General features: G+C 38.2%; 1 protein-coding gene across 1 annotated transcript in view; it reads left to right on the top strand.

Annotated features, from left to right (window-relative positions):
• NLK (nemo like kinase) overlaps nucleotides 1–20,318 on the top strand; it is a 146,288-nt gene that overhangs the window by 96,150 nt on the left and 29,820 nt on the right. The window contains exon 3 of the mRNA XM_082603528.1: nucleotides 655–710. Within this exon, the coding sequence (XP_082459654.1) occupies nucleotides 655–710 (56 nt within the window). The remainder of the gene's footprint in view (nucleotides 1–654; nucleotides 711–20,318) is intronic.

The following is a 20,318-nucleotide window of genomic DNA, read 5'->3' as shown; positions in this document are numbered from 1 at the left end:
TTTCTAGAATCTGCCTGATTCTTTCTTGCCTCAGTGCCTTTACATTGCCTGACCAACACGTATTCACCCTTCAACTCTTAGAGTAGTTTTGCTTCAGGGAAGCTCTTTCTCCCACTCCTCTTTACTTTTTCCCTTCATAATAATAAATGTCACAATTATATTTTTGTGTAACTATTTGTTTAATGCCTTCCTCTCCCGTGGTCTCCAGAACAAGGATGATTATCAGTTTTGTTCATCAGCTTTCCCCGAGAGCCTCCCACAGTACCTGCCAGATAGAATGCACTTAGTAAACATTTTTTGAACAGAGGAGTAAAGGAATGAATGGTAGATATGGCTCCTCATGCTCTTAGAGCAACACTGATTATTAAAAATTGGGCATTTCTTTCCAGCACTCTCCTGTGCAGGGGTTCTGGTAGCATGTAGTATAACCCAATTGCCTCTCTCATATTGGCGTAAGTAAAATTGTCTTTGATAGTGATTTTACAAAACCTGTCTTAATGTTTTAGACCATGTTTCTTGATTGATAAATTTCGTTAATCTCAGTGTTCAGTTGTAACCAAGCCTAAAATCATTAATGAGTTAATAGTGTTTTTTGTATTTATGTCATATTTTGTTTCTTTTTTGTTTCTCTAATTTTTTTTTTCCTTTTCCCAGGTACTCTCTGCCCTTGACATACTCCAACCTCCACACATTGACTATTTTGAAGAAATGTATCCTAACCAGGGAATGTGAAAGAAGGGAGCAATTTTTTATTAATTTGTTCTTCTAGCATCTTCTGGGGTTCATGCCTTGAAGTGTATTAAATCTCATCCTTGCAGAAGTGGTTGAGTACCTGGAACCAGGTAATTTTGAAATCCCAAGTATCTGAGAGAGCACAACATTATCAATATATCCTGAGTGGTGATACCACAAAACAAGACTTCTGAACAGATATTTCATTTAATCCCCACAGCCTTGTGAGATGGGTATTGCTATTCCCATTTTGCTGGTGAAACCATTGAGGCAGCTGTGTTATAGTAGAACTCAATAAAGTGCTCTTATCACTATACAACAACTGCCAATCAGTCAAGAAGGTAATACTGCCCTTTTATCCACCACTTGGGGTAAGGTGAAAATTAAAGAGAGCTCTTGAATACTATAACTCTTGGTGATATTTTATCCCACCAGTTCTTTGTGGAATTAATCCCTTTGTGCAGTAAAGGGTTAACTCAGTGGACTTGGGGTGCTCCACCCCTGTATATTCCAAAGAAGAGACTGGCCCTTGACCAGCTCCTGGCTGATAGAGTGTCTTTGTATACATCTTGGTATACAAAAATGAGATCTTGGGCCAGGCCAGATGGTTCTGACACACGTTTTTTTTTTTTTTTTTTTTTGCGTTACGCGGGCCTCTCACTGCTGTGGCCTCTCCAGTTGCAGAGCACAGGCTCCGGACTCGCAGGCTTAGCGTCCATGGCTCACAGGCCCAGCTGCTCTGCAGCATGTGGGATCTTCCCAGACCAGGGCACAAACCCGCATCCCCTGCATCGGCAGGCGGACTCTCAACCACTGCACCACCAGGGAAGCCCTACACATGTTTTTCTTAAAAGTATAAAATTAATCTAAGAATAGAAGAATTGAGAAAGTTCTTTTCTCCTCAGCTATAGGTCAGTGGTAGCAACTGAGGTGAGAGCATTAAGGATTCCATTTCTTAGACTTCCTGAAGATTACCTGGCTCCTCACTGAAGAAAAGAAGGAAGCTGGTAAGATGGGGGCAGTACTTGTTTCATTCAGCAGAAGCAACTTTCTACACCTGGCCAGGAGCCACTTTCTTTATCCTTTTTGTTGGTGGGAAGGGCATCCACATACTAGAAGGCGTTCCTCTGAGTGGGTCATACTGTCTCTGCCTCTTTGGAAATTAAGAAATTTTCTTTATTAAATAAGAATTTTACTGGATTTACAGGTATGTCAGGGATCCCCAACATCACCCTTAGGGTTGATGATTCAGTGAAAGGACTCAAGGACCCAGGAAAGCTATTCTACTCACAGTTACAGTTTATTACAACAAAAGGATATAGATTAAAATCAGCAAAGGAAAAAGGTACATAAGGCAGAGTCCAAGAGAAACCAGACGCAAAGTTCCAGTTGTCCTCTCCCAGTGGAATTGCACAGAGTTTAATTCTCCCAGCAACAGTGTATGACAACACAGGTAAATGTTATTGACCAGGGCAGCTCACCTGAGCCTTGGTGTCCAGGGTTTTTATTGGAGGTCAGTGAGCCTTAGGGACTGACCTTAGCAACTCAGCCTTCAGCCCTCCTCCCTTCTCCTCACCCAGAGGTTGAACTAATACAGCTGGCCCAGGGCCCCAGGTGAACAAAAACAGGTGTTCACCATAAATCACATTGTTAGCGTAAGCCATCTGGTATGGCCAAAGCATCAGGTATACTAAGACAATCATATGAGGCAGGATATTGCAAGAGTTCAGAGGTTATTTCCCAGGAGCCAGTCGGGGGCCAGTCCTAAAGACTTCTGGAATGTGTAGGTTTGGGGCAACCCAGATCTGCTGAGTTAACCCTTTACTGCACTTAGGCCATCTGTGGGGAAAGAATGTTTTCATGTAATTGGTGAATATGAGTATTTTAAACAAATGTCAAATATTTTTAGATTTTCTTCACTGAACTTAGCTAATTCATTATATCCATGTCTGTCTTATACTTCAAGCATGAATTGTTTACATCAGGCATTAATTTTTTGTACTTGCGTTTGTCATTCCTTTAAAAACCCTATGTGTGCTTTTATAAGCTAGGAGTTCTCAATCGCTTATTATTATAGGCCATAACTTGAGTCTGGGAGATCCTGGATTCATTATTATTTCAAATACTTGCAGAGCAGAGGAAATTTTAGCATAGTTATGGTTTAAAACCATGAGTGGTTGGTAGCTGATTTCAGCCCATTTCATTAGCTAGCAGAATGTTTCTATGAAATTCTTTCCCTAAAATTTTTCATGAATGTTTAAATTAAAAGCCTTTGTCATAAAATATTCATGGAACCCCTAGTACACCATTTATTTACATGTTTTACTTTTTTATTTAATTATTTACCTTCAGGTTAAAAGATTGACACCTGTGCTTTCACAGTAATTAGCTGGCCACAGATGGAAAAACCTTCAAACCTAAACCCCAATATTCTTTTCTTCTGTTATATAATTTTTAGCTATATGTAGAATGATACACAGAAAAAAGGTGTTTTCCAGTGGTGGTGCCATTTGGAAAGCACCAAATCCTGTTAACATAAAAAAGAATTAAACCTATAGCTTCTACAGGATTATAAAGACTTTTTAGGAAGGCATGGTTTAGCTTGGGAAACAGAATACTAAAATTTTGTGTTTTAGAACAGCTATTAAATGGAAATGTAAGAAATGCCTTAGTTATTGCATATATGCTCTGCCTGATTCTTCTAATATTCTAAATAGAAAGTTTTCTGTGTCCTATGCTTTTTAATACAAATAAATTTGTTGTAGTCAAAGCAAAAAAAGTTTTCCCCTCAGTTTCCCTCTGAAAAATAAGAAAACTTACTACCTACAACACAAAAATATGGAGGATTAATAGGATCTCAAGTTACTGTTTGATTTCAACTTAGTATATTATCCCTCTGTGCCAGCAGCTCCCGCTATAGTATCTCAAAATCATGGCATACACATTACACATTGTTTCAGACAGTGCTTTTTTCAAGTTGGAGGATTTTAGAATGGATAATATTTTGAATTTTAAATATATGATCTTGGGCCTCCCTGGTGGCGCAGTGGTTGAGAGTCCGCCTGCCGATGCAGGGGATACGGGTTCGTGCCCCGGTCTGGGAGGGTCCCATGTGCCGCGGAGCGGCTGGGCCCGTGAGCCGTGGCCGCTGGGCCTGCGCGTCCGGAGCCTGTGCTCCGCAACGGGGGAGGCCGCAGCAGTGAGAGGCCCGCGTACGGGAAAAAATAAAAAAAAATAAAAAATAAAAATAAATATATGATCTTGGAATTGTGCTTTGAAGAAACTATTTTTGAGGCTCTTGTTTTAGGTAAGTTCTGTGTACACATATAGCTATTCATCTAATGGATGTTCTAATATTTAGTCGATAAAGGAGTCAGTTTATAGAGTCAAAAATATATATCATATTATTTAAGTTGTAAAGGGAAAGAAATAATCTTTAGTAATCTTCCATTGAACATACAGTACCATATCATTACACTTTTTTCTAAGACTAGAAAATTGGGATGTTACATTGCATATGTAAGTTTTTGCAAATAGTATTTTAAACCAGGTCTTTTTAAAACTAATTGAATAGTTAATATCATTTTCGAAAATCTGAGGTCTATGAACATTTTGATGTAATCAAGTGTCACAATCACAATAAGTATCAACATGGGTATCACACAGTTAATCATATGTTTTCCCCTAAAACTGTAATAAAAATGATTATATCAGTGCTCACCAAAGATTTAGCTTGGGTTTTGAAAGACCATGCATCTTTAGATATTTCCTTAAGCAACTTTTAAAAAGACAGTGATTATAACTGTTTACAAATCTTCCTACAGGGTTCAACAGATGAGTCAGGTATGGAAAGAGCAATAAATTCTACTATGACCTCTGTATCTTTTAGCTTTTGTGTTTTCATAGTTTTAAAATCTAATATATACACCTAGAAAATATATTCTTTAATAATTAAGAAAGATTATATTTTTTCTGAATTGAGCTTTCAGCTTGTTAAAGGATTACATTATTCATTTTGCACTTTGAGTTCCTATTTGGAAATGTGTATGAAAGCAGTTTGGCATTTAATTACTTTGAGCCTACTGAAATTTCATCCAAGAGAAACAAGTTTCTAATTGTTTGATTGGAAAACATTTCTTATCATGCTTCCATCAGGATTCTGGACTCTGTAACATAAACAGGCCCCTTCCCAGAAAGTACTAGATGCCGACTGGATTAGAAATTAAAATTTGGCTTGCTTTGGGAAAAGCTTCTTTTTAACTTGAAACATAGTCTTAGCATTTTATGGAGAAGAATATGGATGGTACAGGTCTTCTGTGCTAGAAACAATTACAACCTAAAACCAATGGAAACAAGAAGTCTAACAGGATGACTATATATCCCAGTTTGCCAGGACTCCTGGATTTTACCTGATGTCCTGGTATAAATACTAAAGTTTCTCCTTTCACTTTCAGAAATGTCCGTTTGAATAATAGGTTTAGCTTGTGCAGGCAGTGTTTAAACAGGAATTTCTTGTCGTAAAGGCAGCGAGGGAACCTACACATCCAGTTCAGCCAGTTAAAGTCCTTGGTAGGCAATAATGTAATGCTATCACTTAAACTACTCCCAAATGCAGTAGTTTACTTGATAGTGTTAGTATACTATATTTTATATACACAATATGTAATTCCCTAGTGCTATGAAACAGCTCTATAACCCTCAGGGAATCTTAGGAGCCAGTGAAAAGCTAAGAACAAACAAAATAAAATGTGTATATGCATATATAAGTACACTCTTTCTGCAACCACAGTACCAGCAAGGACCAGAAATCTACATTTTAGGAGTTTTGAAGATTCCCATATTGTTAGAATTTCCTCTTCATTTATTTGATAAGCATAAGCATCAACTATGTTCCTAGAACCAGGAATTTTTTTCTGTTTTGCTCACTGTTGTATTCCCAGCACTTAGAACAGTGCCTAACATATAGTAGGTGCTAAATAAATAAGATAGTCTCTGCCTTTCAAGTTTGTAATCTAGTGGGGGATACAATCATGTAAGTAATAATTATAATATAGGTTGGAAAGTATAGTGATAGAAAAAAATCTACATATCCTGAGAGTGTTGAGGATCTGATTTTTTACTCTTTCTCATTTTAGTTTCCAAGCTGATTACTTGAAAAGCATTTGATGATTTAAAACAAAAACTTTCACTTACCCACTGTCACCAATTCTGGCTCCTTAGCCCTGAAGCCTAGGACAGAGACACAGAAAGACAAAACCAAGGAAGAGTTAGCAGAACAATCCAAGAACAGCAAAATTTCTGACTTTAACCACCTCAGTATCTGCTGACTCTTTGGCTCTTTAATTTTTTAAAATTTAGTGTGTCAGGCATTGTTCTAAATACCTTTATCTCCATTTTAAAAATGAAGAAACTGTAGCTCAGAGAGGTAGATAACTTGATCAAGGTCACTTAAAAATGATAGGGCTGGGATTTGAACCCATGTTGACTGGTCCAGTGAGCCAAGAGTGCTCTTAACCCACTGATGCCTCTTAATGTTTTCCCTCAAGAACAATGTTTCCCTCAAGTCTGTGGGGTGAGATAAGATGTAAAGAAAAACTATTATATATGGTAGAATGTGCCAAAAGAATATAGACAGGTGATGTGGGACTTTAAAAGAAAACACAAGACTTCGTGGAGGAAAAGACATTTCAGTTGAGTATGGAAGGATGAGAAGGATTTGGATGGGTAACATTGAGGAGGGTGGATATTCCAAATGGAGGGAGTAAGTATTAGCATCTTTTAGGGAATGGCTAGAGTTTAGAATGTACGAATAATGAGAAATTAAGCTAGTTAGGGCCAAGTCATAGAGAGCCTTGAATGTTGAACTAAGGAAATTCATCTTTATTCAGTAGGCATTTTAGGGCCCAATGAAAGATTTTTGTGGTGAGGAATGACGGAATTGGAAGCGTACTTTATAAACTTAACAAAGAATTTCTGTTTGGGTGATGAGAAAGTTCTAGAATTGGATAGTGGTGATAGTTGCATAACACTGTGATTGTGCTTAATGCCACTGAATGGTGCACGTAAAATTGGTTAAAATGGTAATTTTTATTATGTATATTTTACCAAAAATTTTTTAATTAAAAATACCTTAACAAGGACCTGACTTTTGGGGCTGAGAGGCAGTGACTGCTGTGCACAATATAGTGAAAGGACAGAAGGATTTTTGGCAACTGATTGGGACTTCTTTAGCCATGTACTCAACAGCCTAGGTTGTCGAGTTGATGGCTGGTTGGGTATTTACAGAGGCAAGACAAGGAAATGAAGAAATCTGAGGGGCTGCTTAGAACATTACAGAATGGCTGGCCACATCGGTAGAGAAGCAATTGAAATCAGAAGAGGACTTGGCGTACTCTGAGAAAGGGGAGAGGCAAGATCCAAAGACAGATGTTGGGATGACAGCAAATAGCAGGCTCAGCAGGAGTAGTTGTGTGGTTTGAATATGGAGATTATTCTGAGAAAGGAAGAACAAGTTGTAGTACCTTCAAGATCTAAAGCCACGCTTTGAAATGAATGAAGTAGAATAATAATGAAAGTCTTTAGAGTTCAGATGGTTGAGAAACTGAGGGGTAGAGAGAATCTCTACCCTGGCTGCATATCACATTCACCTAGGGAACTTAAGAAAAAAAAAAAGAAATGAAATGAACAGACCCTGCATCCCAGAGATTATATATACACACACACACACACACACACACACACACATATTCTTTTTCATAATCTTTTCCATTATGGTTCATTTCAGGATATTGAATATAGTTCCCTGTGCTGTACAGTAGGACCTTGTTGTTTATCCATACAGCCCTCCCTCACCCCACTTTCCCTTGGCAACCACAAGTCTGTTCTCTATCTGTGGGTCTATTTCTTTTTCGTAGATAAGTTCATTTGTGTCATATTTTAGGTTCCACATACAAGCGATATCATATGGTATTTGTCTTTCTCTTTTGGACTTACTTCTAGTACAGTAATCTCCAGGTCTATCCATGTAGCTGAAGATGGCATTATTTCATTCTTTTTTATGGCTGAGTAATAGTCCATTTTGTGTGTGTGTGTGTGTGTGTGTGTGTGTGTGTGTGTGTGTACCACATCTCCTTTATGCATTCATCTGTCGATGGCCGTTTAGATTGTTTCCATATCTCGGCTATTGTAAATAGTGCTGCTGTGAACATGGGGGAGGGGTGCGTGTATCTTTTTGAATTATAGTTTTGTCGGGATATGTGTCCAGGAGTGGGAGAGTGGGATTGCTGGATCATATGGCAACTGTATTTTTAGTTTTTTAAGGAACCTCCATACTGTTCTCCATAGTAGGTGCCCCAGCTTACATTCCCACCAACAGAATAGGAGGGTCCTCTTTTCTCCACACCTTCTCCAGCATTTGCTATTTGTAGACTTTTTAATTACGGTCATTCTGACCAGTGTGAGGTGGTGCCTCATGGTAGTTTTGATTTGCATTTCTCTAATAATTAGCAATGTTGAGCACCAGAGATTCTGATTTAATTGGTTTGAGTTGGATCCTAGGCATCAGTCAGTTTGTTGTTTAAACTTCCCTCCAGTGAACTTAATGTGGCCTCGGGGTTGGGATCCACTGGACTAAAGCACTGCAATGATTCTCAGTAAGAATGTTGAAGTTACCAGTGACCACCTGGGAGAATGTGAATACGCAAATGTAAACTAGCTTTTTGTGTCATGTAGCTAAAATCAGGATTGTTGTATAGGCTGCTAGAAAAGACAAGGATGAGAGAATGTGGAATGTGGAATTAGCTTCTGTTGTGTATTTTTTAAGAGGTTTTTGAGCATAGCAGTGGGACCAACCATAGCCTGGAAAGGGTAGGAGAAAAGAAGGCAGCTTACTCCTTCTCTACTTATCAGCTCTTTTTTTTTTTTTAATTTATTTTTGGCTGTGTTGGGTCTTTGTTGCTGCTTGTGGGCTTTCTCTAGTTGAAGCGAGCAGGGGCTACTGTTCGTTTCCGTGCAAGGTCTTCTCATTGCAGTGACTTGTCTTTGTTGCAGAGCACGGGCTCTAGGAGTGTGGGCTTCAGTAGCTGTAGCATGCGGGCTCAGTAGTTGTGGCTCGTGGGTTCTAGAGTGCAGGCTCAGTAGTTGTGGTACACAGGCTTCGTTGCTCCACGGCATGTGGGATCTTCCCGGACCAGGACTCGAACCCGTGTCCCCTGCATTAGCAGGCAGATTCTTAACCACTGCGGCCACCAGGGAAATCCTGTTCCTTGGCTCTTAATGTCTGGGTTTGTGTATACGTGCATTTACTTGCTTTGAAGGGCTGTGATGATGGAAGATTAGTAATCCCAGGCTCTACCACCTACATTTGACAGACGCAGAAGCTTGCCTTTGCCTTCTCTAGGGTACTTTGGGAAGAAAAGAGCTGAGGTTTGAAATAACGTAATATTTTCTAGGATGCTTTTTCTGTTTCATTGCATTTGTGGTTATAGCCTTAGTGACAAGGACTCAGCCAACAGAATTTTCTGGGCCATGACAGGGGATGTAAATGACAACTTTCCAGGGTTTTTTTCTTTTTTTCCGGTGGTAGAATAGACTTTTTTTTCTTTTTTTAGTCAATTTTAAATCGCAAATTAAAGGTAGTTTTTATTTTTTGATTTTTGATATTCTATACAACAAATTAGTTACCTTAAAAAGAAGAGGAATTTGCCTTAGCCTGGGAAAGAGATTGCTATATTCAAACATTTTAACACCGTGACCTTTTATTCCATTGATTTCTATAGAGAAGCACCGGCATGCTTCAGAAAAGGTCAGTGATTCTAATTGAAGCACACACCAATTTTTTTCTGGTTGCAAAGACGCCCATGGTTTTTGTTGCAAAGAAGATGATGAGATTTAGGGCTGACCATTTGTTACCAGAGAAAGCAATTTTCTCTGTGATGCATTGCTGTTTTTCTTTCACATGGAAAGCATTGTTTGAAATCAACAATACCCATAAACCAGATTTTCATTATCCATGCTATTTAATGCCCTCATTTTTATTTCATAGGCAGTTATATATCTGAGATCGAGGTTGAAATTTCCCTCCTCTGTGGACCTGATTTTGGAAGAAAAAAATGTGAGGAAAAGGATACTGTTAAGTCTCCCATATTTATGGTTGTGAGATTTTTCCTTCCAACAGGAATGGCAGGATTTCAGAATTAGTGCTTAATGTGAGTTTAAGAATAGTTTAACTGTCATTCTTGGACTTCTCATATAAGAGAATCTGTGTCTCCAGGAATCAGACCTGGGTATCTACATACTATAGTTTATTAAACCAAAAATTCACCATGTCCTTTTGGAAAAATCACCTGATTTTCATATTTGTTTTAACTCATATTGCATAAAGATGAAGACTTTAAAACAAATAGTTGTAAAACTGTTGACCAACATGGATGGCTCCTACTTGATAAATATTTAATATTGTAAGATTTCTTTTTTATAATTTGGCTTAGTGTTGGTCTCTGTCCAGAATGAAATGGAAGAAAGAATTGTCCAGTTTTTAATATCTGAAGTCAGGGATTAAAATTGTGTTTTCAAAGCTTTCTGTCTATATTCATTCTGTAGGAAATAATTTGATACAGCAGGTTCTCCATTTTCTTCTCCCAACCCAGCTAAACCAGTTAAATACCCTTATTTTGCTATCTGAAGGCTTTTAACGCATCATTAATAGTTTCTCATACAACCTCAGTTGCTGATTGCACATAGAACATTAAATGTGTTCTCAGACTTCAGTTCAGTTAAGCAGACAGGTCAGCCGCTGTAGTTCAGAACTCTAGGTGGCCAGAGTTTTTGAAGCTGATAGGTAGTTTTTTTACATAAGACCACATCACAGATTTTCACATATATGCACAACTTGAGCTGTCCAGAAGGGTTAGCTCTCTATTATTAAAGTACTTATATAGCAGTGCTTTCTTATGAAATATTTGCATAGCCCTTATCAATAGCAGTCATTTATTCATAAGAGTTTATAAATTCCCCTGGTTTTTACTGACTGTAGAAGCTGGGTAATGAATCAGCTTTATTCTCTTTTGTCTGAGAGTTGGAAACAATATAAGTTATAGACTGATTGGCAGGCCTGAACATGGAAATATGGAAAATTGGCCTTCATTACATATTCTTAGAGGATGGTTATATTAGGAAATTGACCACCACGTATCTCCCTTTCTTCTCCTTACAAAGCCTTGGTGGCTTCTCCAATACATGTTCTTGATGTTGGAACCTAAATAACTGCACTCTGAAATTAGTGCCATCCCCACTCCTTCTGCTTGCCATACTCTCATCATCCGTTAGTTCTGCTGCCTGACAAGAGCAGTCTTGAGTTTGGTGACTTACTATCACATCATGAAATGGGAACAAGCTCCTTATCCTCTGTTTATTTCAAAATCTTTATCATCAGTTCAGGGCCGACCTAGTCAGCATTCTGCTAGCTTGAGGTAATAGAAAATCTACCATAGTGGCAAAGAGCATGGAGTCTGGAACCAGACCACCTAGATTTGAATCGCAGCTTTGCCTCTTACTACCTGTGTTTTCTGGGGTTTTTTTGGTTTTTGGTTTTTGGTTTTTGGTTTTTGGTTTTTGGTTTTTGGCTGCGTTGGGTCTTTGTTGCTGCGCACAGGCTTTCTGTAGTTGTGGTGAGCAGGGGCTACTCTTTGTTGTGGTGCGCAGGCTTCTCATTGTGGTGGCTTCTCTTGTTGCGGATCACGAGCTCTAGGCTTTCAGGCTTCATCAGTTGTGGCATGCGGGCTCAGTAGTTGTGGCTCACAGGCTCTAGAGTGCAGGCTCAGTAGTTATGGTGCACGGGCTTAGTTGCTCCACGGCATGTGGGATCTTCCCGGACCAGGGCTCGAACCCGTGTCCCCTGCATTGGCAGGTGGACTCTCAACCACTGCGCCACCAGGGAAGTCCAACCTGTGTTTTCGTGGGCAAGTTACTTAACCTCTCTGTGCCTCAATTTCCTGGTTAATAAAATGAAAATTATAACAGTACCTACCTCAAAGTTATTTTGAGGAATAAATTGGGATAGTTAAATAGACTTAGAACAGTACCTGGCACTTAATAAGTGCTATAAAAGTAGTAAGGGAAGGCCTTACAGAGGAAGTGAAGCTAGAAGACAATAGGAACTCCTATGAACTTTGTCATGCAAACAAAGTGCGCCAAGCCAACTACCAACAGATGGCATTAGCAAGTACTCATCACAAACAAATGGACTTTCATAATCGCCTGTCAGTAACAAACCGAGCCTAATTATAGAAAGATTTTTTGTCTTAATAAGATGTGAGCTGTTAATGAGGAATGGGTGGTCAACCTCAGTACCTCATATTCCCTTACGTGGTCTCCTCTTACCAGAAAATATATTCTATATACAACTCGCTAGCAGCTCCAAGCCTTCCATCCAGACTGCATCCACATTATATCTTTCTTACTACTTTTTCTTTTTCCATTACCTTAACCAAACCTTTCTTATTAATTAGAAAGATAAGACCTAACCTCCTCCTTCAACCTACAGTCCCAGAACCACTCCCCTTGTTATGCCCTAAAGTAGTGGTCACATCTCCTCGTAGTAGTCCCTTCCTGACTGCACAAAGATTACCTCGGCATTAGTGTACTAGCAAATCCTGAGGTTGTTTTAAAAGAACTGTTTAAAGTTCCAGCTCACAGTTGGAATTTTTTTCCCTCTGCTTTGAAGAGAGTCACTATAGTCAGAGCAACTTATTCATACCAGCTCTTTGAAACACATGTGTTTCAGGTGAAGCCAAAAAAAGTCTAAAGCTAGAATCTAGTCTTTTCACCTCTATTACAAAATAAATAAACCTCTAAAACTTCCCAGCTGGTGGGAATGAAATGCTGTCAGACTTCCCAACTAATAGAGGGTAATAATGAATAACAACAAAGCCATACCTAAATAACCCCATTATCATTCTCTTGAACTGGTTAACCTTCTGATTATTAGCCTCTTGACACACTTAATTCAGGTATGAGAGTTTAGGGATGCTCGTAGGACTATTTATTTGATCTTCTTGTCCTATCCCACTGTTCTGACTTTATTTCTATTTTTTAAGGTTGGTAGACACCAGGGAGGCATGTGTTACATGCCCAGAGGTTTCAGAAGCCACTAAATATATCAGACCTGCCTTAATTGGAGGATATGGGAAGCAGTGGGGCTTTTAGCCACTTCATAGACCAGCTGAGTCTCCAGCTACCAACTCAATTTATTTGAGAGCAGTATGTCAAGGAACTTAATAGACCTACAGTGCACTAGCACAAATCTGTATTTTAGCTGGAGTACAATTTATTTATGTACTACTTATTATATTGGTTTTCTCTCTGTATAATATATGAATGTCATTATTAAAAATTAAGAGCGCCTAATTGTTGGTGATAGGTTTAATAATTATGTGTTTTATTGACAGTTTTCCTCTTACTACTACATCACTTAGAGGTGGCAAGAGAACCCAGATGGTAGATAACAGGATTAGGTTGAAGTGGCATTTTTCCAAAGGAAATATGATATGCATGAGCCAAGCAGAGTTTTGTTTCATGTGTGTGTTGTTTGGATATGTGGAATACTAATCAGTTAGGGGAAACCAGTATGATAGCTAATTTTTACCACCCTGAGCTCAGACTGAGAAACTCTTCAGGTTACTAGAAGCCCTTTACCAAAACCAGGAGTCCCCTGTGTGGAGGTCTCACAGAGATTAACACTTTTAATTGCTCCCTTGAGTTTCCAGTCTGTCCAAAACCAACCCTAGTTCTTTCTCAAAAGTAATACGCAGTACGCCCTGTAGAAAACTTTTCTTGGTCTAAGAAAAGGGTTTTTGTCCTCTTATGAAGGAATGTGACTATCACGAATGGACATACTGTTTTTTGGTGCCAAGAAAACTAATACATGAGACCCCGTTAATAAGAAGTGAATATAATTTTCCTTTTCAGCAGTAATATCCTTTTGAGATTCTGATCTTTCTTTTTAAGATCAGTACCTTAAAAGAGCTTTTTAAATTGGTTGCCTGTTTTGTATGTGTGTGTGTTTTTTGTTTTTTTTTTTACTTATTTCCTTTGGCTTTTTCTTAGGGTGGGGGGGGGATGTTAGGAGGAGATAAGAACATAGTCACATGTGTTCTTCCCATAACAGTGGTGATGATGGTAGCAGCAGCTTCCACGTAATCACTCTTCCCTTTGTGCCAGGCATTTATATGTGATTCACATACAACATCTAAACCCGGCAGTAACCCTGTGTAGTAGGTATCGTTGTGCCTCTTTCTTTGTTTTTATTTTCATTGTGCCTCTTTTATAAAAGTAAAAACAAACTCAGAGAAGTTATTTAACTTGCCTAATGTTACCAAGCCAGTAAGTGACCGAGTCGAGATTCTAACCTGGTCTTCGATTCCAAAGCCTACACCACACTGCCTAAACCCGTTTAACTCCTCATTTTAAAAATATGCTCTCTTTCTTCTTAAGTAGAATTATTTTGTTCACCTTTTTTGAGGTTTCATCTTTTGAAAGACAGAGCACAGGTCAAGAACAAAAGCTGGGATTTGGCAGCAACTCCTCTGTGTACCAGCTAAGACCTCTGGCTAGTTCCTGCACCTCTCTAAACCTCTTCACTTATTTGTGTAATGGGAATCATAATAGGACTTACTTAGAGTAATTAGGGGTAGATGAGGCAAATTAAGTTTAAGCTGGAAGTCTGACACATAGAAAACTCTCAATAAGTATCAGCTATTTTTTTTTTTTTTTGATCAAGCTTCTGTGGCTGTGTACATTAAAATCTTTTTGCTTCCTTCTTGTTTTCTCTACCTGATTTTTACACATCAATCTCAGGCTTCTTCTAATCTCTTGAATGTTGCCTTGCATTCATCCATCTTTTTTCTCTGTTTTGTCATTGAGTTAGCGTGCTCTCTACACCCACTTGGTACCTAGTCAGTATTTATTGATGCGAATGATGGTGGTTAAACAAAGATGCTGTTGGCACCAGTCCTGCAGCTTCTGAGACTGCCTGAGTAATCATGACTCCTAAAAACAGAAAAGGACTCAATCATCTTACTCATAATTGAAGGTCAGAATTTGATGTCAGCATTTGTTTCTGTGGTGATTATATAGCTTTTTCTGCAGAATTACTTGACAGTTGGAGTAGTCAGGCTTTCTGGCATGAGGCCGATTATCATGCATTCTTAAATGACCTCCTAAAATAGATGCAGCATCATAAAGGTGGGTTAAACAAATATTGATTGTAGTACAGATTTGTTTTAATTGGAGCAAGAGGTCAGGGGAGGCTTACCATTGAGGGGTAGTTGACTGCCAGGCTCTATCCATCTACATTAGTTCCCTAGTCATCTTGCCCATAATCCTTTCTTGCATCAAAGAAAATTGTACAAAACTGTTTTTAATCCTAAACACTCCTCCCTTTTCTCTGCCTTTCTGGTATCTCTAATACATTCCTACCTCATTTCTTTGATTGATCCTCAGAGGATTTCTTATTTTTGCTTTTTCCTGCTTCAACCTCTGTTCTCCATGAACACATTTTATTCCTCAGCAACCCCTGTGGGAGTCTAGCAGGGTGTCCTGCATATTATATTTAGGCTCTATGCACTAACAACTCAGCTCTTGACACTGATGTGCATTATTCTAAAGAACATCATATCAGTAAGGTTGAATTTATAACTCATGGTTATAAATGACATGCTTCCATAATTTCAAAATCCAGATTTTTTTTAATAAAAGAAGGAAAGAATGGGGAAAAAATTTAATAAAAAAATTAAAACTTTGTGCAAGAAAAAAAAGATCGTAACCAAAAGCAAAATTAACACCCCATCTGTGGCAGATTTCATTTAGTAGAGACTTGTTTATTTCTTACCATATCTAATGTAATATAATATACAAACTTATATTTTCAATTTAGATCTCCCACCAAAGCCTGTCCTATATTTCTAGCAATCTCTTGTTCAGAGATTTTTCTAGTTCAGTTTTTTTTTCTTTTTTTCCCATTTTCTTCTCAAGGACTACTAGCCCAACCCTCTCCCCCACCACACACAAAAAGTTAGCTGGGACTTCTTTATATGTACACAGACGTGTGTGCACGTGAATTTTTAAAATTCTCCTTATCCGTTAAAAAAAAATAGGGAATATGAAGCTATGCAAGTAAGCATACATGATTCATAGGTACAGAAAAATGTTTATTGAATTGTCAATTTTAGCTTTGTGATTTGACTAAGAAGGGTGGAAGAAGACTTCCCTGGCAGTCCAGTGGTTAAGACTCCACCCTTCCAATGCAGGGGGCGTGGGTTTGACCCCTGGTCGGGAAATTAAGATCCCACATGCCACACAGAGTGGCCAAAAATAAATTAAAAAGAAAAAAAGAAAAAAAGGGTGAAAAGAATAAGACTTGAAGGAAGTAACTCAGGAGGTAGAAAGAGACAGAGGCAAAGAAAGTATAAGGTAGAAAAACTTGCCTCTATGATTTTGTTTTTGAAACTTTGTATTATTTTTCAGTTGCTGGCCAAAGGAGTATCATTATTTAGCCTGTCCACCTGACATTCCTTCACCCCCAGCCTAGATTTGTTGCATGGGAGTAGTTCCAGGTTGTTATGAGGATTAAATGCGGTGACCTATGTTAAAAGTGGCACATAGTAGGCTCAAAAATATTCTTCACCAAACTGAGATCATCCTTCAGCAAACGGTGGGATTGCTTCTTATTTGAGGTTGTGGCCTACTAGTAACAGAACTAAGACTACAGATCCTAGAAGAAATTAATAAGAGTACTTGTGTGGATTTGGGCAGTTACTTCAGGCATCTTCGGATTCAGTTCCTTCCAAAAGGAAAGACTAAAACTCAAAAAGAGAACAAGTAGTCTCCAGAATAACCTACCACTTGTGCTGTGAGAACTCAGAGAGATAATTCGTAGGAAGTGCTTAGAAAGTGCCTGGCACATAGAGAAAGCTCAATAAGTGTTAGTTGCTTTTATTTTTGTTATTTCTCATGTGTTTTAAAAAAAGTCTTAAGGTGAACCATTTTAGGAAACCTAAGGAAAGTATGTATGTGTTTTTATAGATATAGGCAAACTGCCAATTAGAATGTGCATCTAATTAGAAGTTCAGTAGGAGCTGAAGAAACCTTGATGGTTTCTCACATATTTAACTAAAGGTTTAAATCTCTAGTTATTGGAATTCAGCAATTCTAATAATTTAGAGATTTATCTTTTTAGAAGAATATTTCTTGGTTGTGCTACTTTGTTCCTCTTATTCCTGTTGGCTGTGTGATGGCAAATCTGGCGTATTCAATCCCAAAGCAGTGCCTAAGGGGCTTTATGAGATTAACAGCCATAACACTGTTGTGATCTTTGGGTGAATCTGTTGTAATTGCTTGTTTAATTGTCCATCTCCCTTGGTGGGCTATGAACTCAGTGACAGCAGTGACATTCTTATAGACCATCAAATTTCCAGTGTCTAGAACGGTGTCTGGCACGTGCTGCTGTTGAGAATATTTGTTGAAGAACGAAGAGAGTGACTTCCCATTTGAAGACACATGGCAAGGGAGGGATTCTGAAAGCCACATCATGTAATGCAGTACTGATTTTCTGATTTTCTGATTTTTGCTTGGAACCTGGTTTTTGCAACATGCAAATAATGTCAGTCTTACGGATTTCATTTTCTCTCTTGATAGTAAACAGAGTGAGGCAGAATTTCATGGAAAGGGTCAGTCTTAGAACTCATGACAATCTGGGTTTGAATCCGAGCTCTGTGTCAGCAGCTTAACCTGTCCCAGCCTCGATGTGCTCATATCTTAGTAGAAATAGTTACAAATTAGGTATTGTTGGTGAGGATTAAATGAGATGACATATAAAGTGGCACATAAGTAGTTTCAACAGAAAGTTAGCTTCCTTTTCTTCTCCTCATAGCACATAATTAAAAGTAATTCAGCTATTCTTTGTTTCAAAGTAATCTGCATGTTGTGGTGACATTTGGTTAAGAAGTGGGAATAGTAGGCAAGCTGCTACGGGAAGCAGCATGGTGGGGTAGAGAGCGCGCTAGACTAGGAGTCGGGACTGAATGTGACCTTGGGTAGATCACATAACCTCTCTAGCTGAAGTTTGTGTTTCTCTTAAGTGATATTCCCCATCGACTAATAATTGAGAAAGCAGCAAAGGGACTATTTTCTACCCTGTTATATATAAAGAAGCTTCTGAAATGTCAGTATTACCAAAACAAAAAACCATACACAATTGACTCTTTAAAACAACACAGAAACGTTTGTGTCTCTTGGGCACCTGAGGCATCAAGAGCTGCCATCCCCCCCGCCCCCACCCTTGCGGTTGTAATTGTTAATTTGCATCATTCGTTTTTCTGAAGCAAATCAGTACATTTTGAAATCCATATTTCATGGAGCTACTTAACTAATTGCTGCAATCAGCAGCAATTTATTTTATAGCAGCGCTGTTCAGATCGCTCTGAGGTTGGCATACCATGCACAGTGTGTTTTTTACAACCATATTTTTAATGATGAGTTTTAATAAGGGAAAATGGTTAATCTGCTGATATTATCCTGAAAGTCCTAACTTTGGTCCTGTGTTTTACCTTTACCCAATGCTAACTTAAAAGGCCACAGCAAAGTCATTGACCTAGTGGGTGCACCGGCTGTCGGAGAGGCTGTCCCATTTAGAAGGACCAGGAGAGGGAAAGCGCACCCTGTTCTTCTTCTTGTTTGGAGACCCTCATTAAATTACTCAGAAACAATAATCAGATAGCTGCTGTTCAAGTTAATGGCACCTCTGAGTCCCTGTCAAGAGAGCTTTATTTAATGCGCAACAGACCTGGAGTGATGCAGGTGCCTTTTCAGGCCCTCATTTAATTTAAGCTGCTTTAGTTGGCATGGCAACTAGTTGAGACATCTGGGAGACATTATGCTAGGGATTGAGACTTCAGAGGATTTATGCTAGAGCAAAGCAGAAACCTTATCATGAAGTGGTGTGTGTTGCTTCTAAATTTCTGCAGCTATATTGTTAAATGTCCAAATTCAGGAATTGTGTTTTCCAGAGAAATAAAATGTTTTAAGGTTGGCCTGGTCGTTGGCTTGTTTTCTGTGAAGAAAAAAATGCTTTATTCGTGAGGTGAAAAATATTCATTTCAACCCTGAAGAATTTACTTTGCTAAACTAAAGCTTGACAGAACTTACTCTCTGCAGAGTGGCTGTTTTAATCACTTTGTAAAAATCATACATTTAAATTTTATCAGACTTTTATGTTTAAAAGATATTAGAGGAGGGGAAAGCATCTCTGCACAAAGGTAAACAAAATGGTCAAGGTAGACAGGGCTGTATGTGGTTTTGCCCTGGACTTTCTGGTTAAATTAAGAGTTTATTAACCTACCCTCATTTTTTTTTTAACCAAGCATGTCATCTTCTCAAGAAGCAGAGATATGAAAGTAACACTCTTCTAAACTCTTCTTTCTTAAATATTGTAACAGGAGATTGAATGAAAGGTTTTTTAAATTCACAGATCCTGAGGACAGTAACATAGTAATCTAGTTATTTGCATTTAGCAGAGGGAATACCTGCTGGTTTATATTTTGTAAGAAACTGTGCACATATGTATGGGCTCTTAGTATAGAAGAATTGACTTACCACTTGAAATCATTCATTTTGAATGCCTTGTTTTTCAGGGGTTTTTTGATATCTGGTAATACTTTGCTCTGTGTTAGGTTGAACAATGTGAAATTACTATTTTTGTTGGTCAAAATGGTCCAACATTGTCAGTTCAAATCCAACAGGTCTAGGATGTGAACAACACCCTGATCTGGAAATATAAGTTTCGTAATGCTAAGTGAAATGTAAGAATTTTTTCTGAAATTAGTAATTATTTATAAAATATCTGATTAGAACAGTACCCATTCCAACCAGACAGTGTTTTGCTTTTCCCTTTTCTTTGAAAATGTAGTCACTGTTAGAAGAAAGCATATGACATTATTTCATACTTATTCTCTGTTTTTGGCTTTTGTATCAATTTGTTCCTTTTATAAGTCAAAGCAAGATTTTTCAGGTGCCAGCACTGAGAATTCAACCTGATAACTTGAAAATTAAGATGTTTTCTCTCTGCTGTTTGCATGCATACCAACTGTCACCAGTAACAGTAAAGATTCTGGAATCGCAACTTGGCTGCCTATTTTATAGATATGTGAGGCAGAATAGAATATAATATAACCTGCTCTTCACTTCCATGCAAGAACTTTTCAATCCTGTCAGGAAGAAAAAATTGTCAATAAACTCAGAAGACATGGCTGACATCCCATACAGATGAGTACTCTCATTAGGAATTTTTTTTCCCTGAGTAAAACTGCAAGTTGATAGTACTTAATACAGGGATAGCAGTTGTGAAGTTTTTCTGGTTTTCTGTTGTTGTCTTGGTTTTTTTCCTGTGTAATGTTCCTTTGTTTTCGTCCCTTGAGATTTCTGGAACCAACTCATATTAGCACTTCTGATTAAGGCTTAATGGTGCAAATAGAAGTTTTTTCCTGTCTCTATCCTATGATTAAGATTTCCTAGTGGGAAAAATTTTTAGTATA

The sequence above is a fragment of the Mesoplodon mirus genome (genome assembly GCF_964341445.2).
Source record: "Mesoplodon mirus genome assembly, chromosome: 18".
In the NCBI taxonomy this organism is placed as follows: Eukaryota; Metazoa; Chordata; class Mammalia; order Artiodactyla; family Ziphiidae; genus Mesoplodon; species Mesoplodon mirus.
The sequence above is the reverse complement of the archived record's forward strand: the minus strand, read 5'-3'. Positions and strand labels throughout refer to the sequence as shown.